Source organism: Pygoscelis adeliae, unplaced genomic scaffold, assembly GCF_000699105.1.
Source record: "Pygoscelis adeliae isolate BGI_AS28 unplaced genomic scaffold, ASM69910v1 Scaffold34, whole genome shotgun sequence".
NCBI classification, from domain to species: domain Eukaryota; kingdom Metazoa; phylum Chordata; class Aves; order Sphenisciformes; family Spheniscidae; genus Pygoscelis; species Pygoscelis adeliae.
Window position 1 is genome coordinate 1,710,682 of NW_008824658.1, and position 6,478 is coordinate 1,717,159.

At 57.5% G+C, this 6,478-nt stretch overlaps 1 protein-coding gene across 1 annotated transcript in view; it reads right to left on the reverse strand.

Annotated features, from left to right (window-relative positions):
* Positions 1-3,838, reverse strand: part of LOC103915734 (proton-coupled amino acid transporter 1-like) — a 17,609-nt gene extending 13,771 nt beyond the window's left edge. Inside the window, exons 1-5 of the mRNA XM_009322633.1 lie at positions 3,696-3,838; positions 2,860-2,950; positions 1,624-1,712; positions 1,289-1,384; positions 439-523 (exon numbers count right to left, since the gene is read on the reverse strand). Of these exons, the coding sequence (XP_009320908.1) occupies positions 439-523; positions 1,289-1,384; positions 1,624-1,712; positions 2,860-2,950; positions 3,696-3,838 (504 nt within the window). The remainder of the gene's footprint in view (positions 1-438; positions 524-1,288; positions 1,385-1,623; positions 1,713-2,859; positions 2,951-3,695) is intronic.
* Positions 3,839-6,478: the final 2,640 nt, after the last annotated feature.

The window sequence follows — 6,478 nt, forward strand, 5'->3', positions numbered from 1 at the left end:
CCACGGGATGAGGCAAGAAACTGGAATGCAAACAGGTCCAAGAAAGGGAGGAGAGGTTCACAGCAGGTCGCAGTACCCACACGTTACTATCTACACAGAGTATCAATAAACCAATTAACTGAGGTGGGCAGGACATCAAAGGCACAGTCCCTCTGCTGTCACCACTCTCCTGCATGTGGAGCGAACTCGCATGTGGAGCACCGCTGCACGTGGAGTGAACTCGCAGGGACTCTCAGACAAACCTGCCCTGTTTGAACGGGAAAACCCATCCTCCAAAATACCCGGGCAGAGGAGCAGTACCTTCCTGAGCAGCATCAGCTACGGAAAGCGGACCTTTGGTGGAGAGCAGGGCCGTGACACAGGAGCTAAGAACAACCCAAGAGCCTCCACACCCCCTCTCACCTTCCCCTTGCTCACGAAGGAGGGAGTAAGTCTAACCTGTTTCAGATTGTCGGCTAGAAAGACAAAGTACACGCAGCAGAAACCCAACTGAGTGATGATCAGGAAAAGTCCCACTACACGCCTAGAAAAGCAAAAAAGACCGTTTGTTAGCCAGGCCATACAGAAATAAGAGGCCACTTGGGTTGCTTGGGGCTGCACTTGAACACTGCAGCGATGCTGCTCTCCCCAGGGGTTGAGGCATGCAGGTCAGAGCACGCCCAGGTCACTTCTCCTCGATGCTCAAAGAAGAGGACTGTACCTCCATCTAACCTCGCAGACCTCAGGCTCTCTGATCTCCCCCTCCCATCCCCTCCACAGGGTCAGGACCAGCCTCAGGAGGAAAGTCACCCCCTTGGGTTTAGCATCTCCAGTCTACTGCTGAACTGTCACAGCTGGAGACAACGCTCCCCGGACACAGGAATAGGTGGATGTTCCCAGCATCTGATGTACGATGTGATCTGTATGCAACATCTGTACAACATGATGTGCGACATCCACAGGGTTGGTAGCATCCTTCGGAGGAGCCATTAGACATGGTCAGCGTCTAACAAGATGGGCCAGCACTGCAATACATGTTATTTATCCCTTTGTTATGCTGCAGAGACTTACTTTGCCCTCCCTTTCAGTATAAGCCACATCTGGTTGGGGACAGGACTGGGTCAAAGACCTCAACGTTACCCCCCAGGGACATCGAGCACTCGGGGCAGGTTAGCCAAATAACGTTTTATGTCACTTGTGCTCATCTGCCAACACAGCTCGGAGACCAGCCGGTTCTTCTGTCCCAGCTGCAGCACATGCTGGGCTTAAAGACAAGCATCCCCCCTGCCTGGAGCGGGGGAACAGGTACCTTCCCCAGATGGCATGTGTCCGCAGCCATGTGCTGGGAGTTGACTCCAGCCCGTACATCACGGCACCCCCGTAGTCCACAAACTGCTTCTGGAACCTGTTCGGAGAAGAGAGAGAGAGAAGGGACGTCACATCAGCCCCGTCGGTTGGTTCCCAAGGCAAACAATTACATTAATGGGAAAACAGTTCCTGTGAAAAAGCCCCAAAGCAGTTCCCGACTGAGGCTTCGACACAGGCAACTTGCTGCTGGGAGGCTTCAGAAAAACAACAGGGCTTGTTGGGAAGGAAGGAAGAGCCGTAGGAGCAGCAGTGCCGAGAAGGGGAGTTGCTCCTTACCTGTAGCAGAAGTGATGGGCACATTTTACCAGGATGCCCATGCAGTGCACAGCCACGACTCCCATCACCAGCAGGCTCACAGGACCCAGCTGCAGGGGAAGAGAGGGGGAAGGCTGCACTCTGATGGCCAAAGGCAGAGCTGCACGATGGGTTTTACTTCCAGACAAAACCCCACCGGCTCGGTGAGCCAGAACACCGCTGGAGGCTGAACCTGAGCTTGTGTGCTGCTCCCAGGAACCAGCCCCCCAAGACTGAGGATCCCCACAGAGAGCCACGAGCTTGGCAGGAATGATGCAAAAGCAGCAAGCTGGGGCAGTTTGGGTGTAGCAAAGCACTTCCAGGATAGTTTGAAAAACAATCTTGCACATTCCTATTATACAGGCGACAAAGAGGTCATGGTCTGGACAAAGAAAGGAAGTTTTCTTTTTTAATTATTTTTATTCTTCAGTCTGAGCAGCAGGAACGCTGCATTGCTGGGCGAGGAAACCCAGAGCAGAGCAGCGAGGTGCCCCCACCTCTCACACGGGCGGTGGTTGCTGGGGCATGATACAGACACCGAGGAGCTGAGCGTTGGGACAGGAGCCGGGGGGAGATATGACAGCGGCCAGGGGCGGCGGTTTGACCACCTCAGCCCTCAGGCAGCAAAATGGCATCACATCCACTGATCTCGACAGGGCCAGAGCTGCAAGGCTGGGCCAGCCCACATGAAACCCCACAGAGGGAAACATGCCGCCACCTCCCATCACCAGCCTTAACCACGGACCGATGGGGCTCGTTACATGCGTGCTGAGCTCGTAGGACCCTCAGGAGGCACACAGCATGCTCAGCACGGACCGTCCGGGACAAACCAAGGCGGAGGTCGTGCTGAATCTGCCACCCACAGGACCAGGGCAAGGAGATGCCGCCCGAGCAGAGCGTTTTCGGAGAAAGGGGCTGATGCCGCAGGGGCCAGGGAGGTAACACCCAGCTGGGTGAAGAGGCAGGGAACCGGCCCCCTGCCTGACCCCAGCAGAGGAAACCACAGCCCCGACTCGCACGCTGAACTCCTCAAGACCAGCCAGCACAACGCAGGAGCGGCAAGGACAGTCTCAGCAGCAAACGAAGCGAGCCACAGAGCCCAAGGTGCAAAAGCTTGCAAGCTGCCGAGCACTGAGAAGCATCTTGGCAGGGAGACAAGCCGCAGCACCCTGAGGCTGCTCTGCCCCATGGGCAGCAGCGGGGTGAGAGCCACCTTACCAGGATGCCGGCGTTCTTCACAGCCAGAGGCAGCCCCAGCAGCCCCGTGCCAATGTTACCCTTCAGGAGGTGGATCAGGGTCTGGTACCACCTGAGGGAGAGAACATGCAAAGATGACCGTCAGCAGACGCCCGCACCCAGACCTCGCATCATCTTGGCCTTCGACTCATCCTGCTCAGGGTCCAGGCACCGCTCTGAGCTGCAGTGGCAAATGCACACGGAGGTCCGGATCCTGTCCCGTAAACCCAGCTCAGCCCAGTGGGACCAAGGAAGGACTGGAGGCAAAGACTCAATGAACAGATTTTGGGTGAGCATTTGCAGAACCAGCTTCGAGGCAAAACCCAGCACAAGCACAGCTCAGCACCAAGGGGATGCACCACAAGAAAGTCTCCGAGTCGAAGGGATCAGTCTCCCTCGGGCAGAGACAGCATCCTCTGTCCACCTGGGTGAATAAGGCACGAGGAAGTCCCCAGGGCATGGCTGCAACATGCCCACATATCCTCTGAAGCTGGACATGCTGTTTGCTCGCCGTAGCTCCCCATCGAACCTAGCTGGAGGGGGGGAATATTGGGAAAAGCATCAAACGCTGCCTGCTGCTGGTGAGCCCAGCTTCACCGGAGAGCAGAGAGCCACGCTGGGGCAGCTGCTCACTTGGTGCCAGAACCCCACCGAGGCAGGACCACAGCTCTGCCCTCGCCACCCCCAGGAGGGATTCCCCATAAAACCACGGCTCCCCCATCCTCCAGCAAAGCCGGCAGGCAGCAGGGAGCCACTGTTACCTCCTCCACCCTCCCCGGGTGGTGGGCCAGCCGAGGAGGGAGGAAAGCGTCACTCACGTTGTCCCGTTGGTCTCCCCGAAGCGCTGGTAGGACTCGGGGTGGGCGAAGCCGTTCATGCCGCCGGGCGGGCTCCCCTCTGGCGTGACATCCGTGGAGCTGTAGTCGTTGTAGTCCTCGCTGCGGAGGCGCCGGGTGGACATGGTCCCTGTGGAGGGAGCAGCGTTAGGGGTGCCCAGCTCAACAGCCCCCATCTCAGACTCCTTGGGGTCAGCCATCGCACAGAGAGACTGGCTCGTACTGCCGGAGCAAGGTCTCCTCCAGGACTTTTATACAGCAACAAGCTCCCACCCAAGCAATCAAGAAACTGGCATGTCCTAAGGTCAAAGGTGCATGGCACGTTCCCACTGGCTCTCCCTGCAGTCTCGTGCTGCTGTTTTGGGCACACCCAGGCAGGACAGGCTCAGCATCCTGCAGGCAGAGCCTGGATGTGACCCGCCTTGTGCTGGGCGAGGGACCCATGTACTGCTGCTCAGGGGTGGTGAGGGTGGCACCACAGCCACACACTGGCAGTGTCCCCAGCCCTGGCGCTCAGGACTGGGGCCGTCAAAAGGATGGCCGGGAAAGAGCAACTGCTTTTAACCCAACACAGTTTGCTGCAAGGGAACGGCCTGCTCTTGCCAGGGAAGGGAAAGTTTCCTAACTTTTCTCTTTTTTTTTTTTTTCCTTAATTGAGGACTTTTTATTAAAAAAATAAAAAAAAATTGATTATGCTCCTTCAGGTGGGAGCACAGCCCACGTGCTGACAGCAAACCGCCCGTCCCAAAGGTTTCACAGCCATGGAGGTGCCTACGGCACTAAGGGTCTTCCCAGGATGAGGCACCTGCACAACCCGGAGCTCTTGCTCCAGCAAAAACCCCAGCAGGGTCCTGCAAGACAGGAGCAGTGGCACAAGCCCTCACCAAGGACACAAGCCTCCTGCCTTCGGCTGGAAAGAAGTCAGCTGGTTTAATTCCTACATGTGCCCTGAAGAGCTCCTGCTGCTTCTGCACAGCCTGCCGCTCCCCTCCCAAAAAAAGCCTTTTCTTCCTCCAGCCCCCCGGCCGCACCCAGCACCCCGAGCGCCCGCCGGCAAGGAGCGCCAGAGGCAGGGAAGTTTCCTTTCAGGCTCCTGCCACACAGCCTGGCAACTCAGTCCCTGCCCCAAGGCTCCTCTGGGGTGTCATGCCCCAGGCATCACCCCCACCCCAGCGGTCCCGGTCCTCCCCGTCCCACAGCGCTGGTGGGGAGCTGGGCCGGGGCCAAGCGGAAGCAGCAGAGAAATATCGCTACCGCAAACAGGCTCGTTTCCTGCCAGAGGGCTCCTCGGGCACCCGCCGGGTCACGCGAGCCTCTGCAGGATGCGGCCCCGGCACAGACCTAACCATTTGGCTGTGCAGGGAGAGCTCAGCCCAGGCTGCTCGGGTCCTGCTCCATCCCCAGAGCCCCCAGGCATTCCCCCCACCACCAGCACCGCTCTCTGCAAACCTGGCTGCTACGTGCCAAAACAAGCCAAGAGCTGCAATCGCTGGGAGGGTCCAGCCTTGCGACCAGAAGGGAAGTAGGGAGCAAGGGGGTTTGCTCAACTCTGGATGCTTGCTCCAGATCCCAGCTGCTCGGGAGCAGTTATGCAGGCCGCAACAACGCTCCTTTATTTCCTGCAGCACCAGGCAACACCAGCAGCAGAAAGCAGGGCCGGTCCGTCCCGCGCAATGCCAGCCTCCGGAGCAGTGGTTGAGTCCAGCCCAGGCAAGCCGGCATGCAGACAAGGCACTCCAGAGCTGAAGGCAGCACACGCATCGCTCCTGCCCAGCCTCCTCCCTCGCAGCCGGGCCACGTAATCATGCCCTGAACCGGCTCCGCCACAGGCAGGGCGATGCGGCGAGGCAGGGACCGGGAAGAGCAGCAGCATTAGTTTACACAAGGAAAGCGTTAGAAGCTGTTTGTCATCGGCGACGGGCCTGAGGGGCAGGGGAGAGACTTGGGAGGCTTTGCCAAGCACCAAGGGCTGGTAGTGGGCAAGGAGAGCAGGCAGAGGGGGTGCCGGGGTTGGGTTGGGCATGGATACCCCTCCCCAAAGATGGCCTGCACGTTATCTGAAGTACCCAACAGCGACGTCCTCCAGATAAAACACAACACTGTTACATCAGTCTGCCTGATCGCTTCCCATGATTTTTATTTTTTTTTTTTCCCCAAGCAGGCCCGGCTGCTTTTTGCTTTGAAGAGCCAGGGAAATGCGTTCATTGTGACTTGCCTTCTTTGTGTCTGGATTAAAGGTTGCATAGCAGCAGGGAGCGAGCACTCGGCTCCCCCGCAATCAACAAGAAGCTGCAAAACTTGTCTCATCCAGACGATGAATGTTTCAATTTGAAGCAAAACCCCACTACATCATTTCCTCGTCGTTACAAAGAGCAAAGACGGGAACAACCACATTCGGTTTCCACTTTAAACCCGACTCCTCAGCCGCTTTCATGTGCATTTTTTTTTCCCTCTACGCACACAAGCAATTTCATCGTGGTGAGCGAAGCGCCTAGGAAAGCTGGGGCAGGGATGTGACACCAGTTTGTACCTCAGAGTGACAGCCCCACGCCAGAAGTCAAAAGCAAGATGCAACTTGCTGCTGACCCTGACAGCTCTCCCCGGCTGAGCAGGGGCTGCATGCAGAACGGGCAACACGAAATCTTTTGGAAAAGTGAGCTGCACAGCAAAACTCACTGCCGCTTCCCATCACGCGTGTTGAATCCTTTATTTCCAAAGCGCCGCTTGTAACCCATCTCAGCGTGACACAAGGGAGAGCCGGCGCT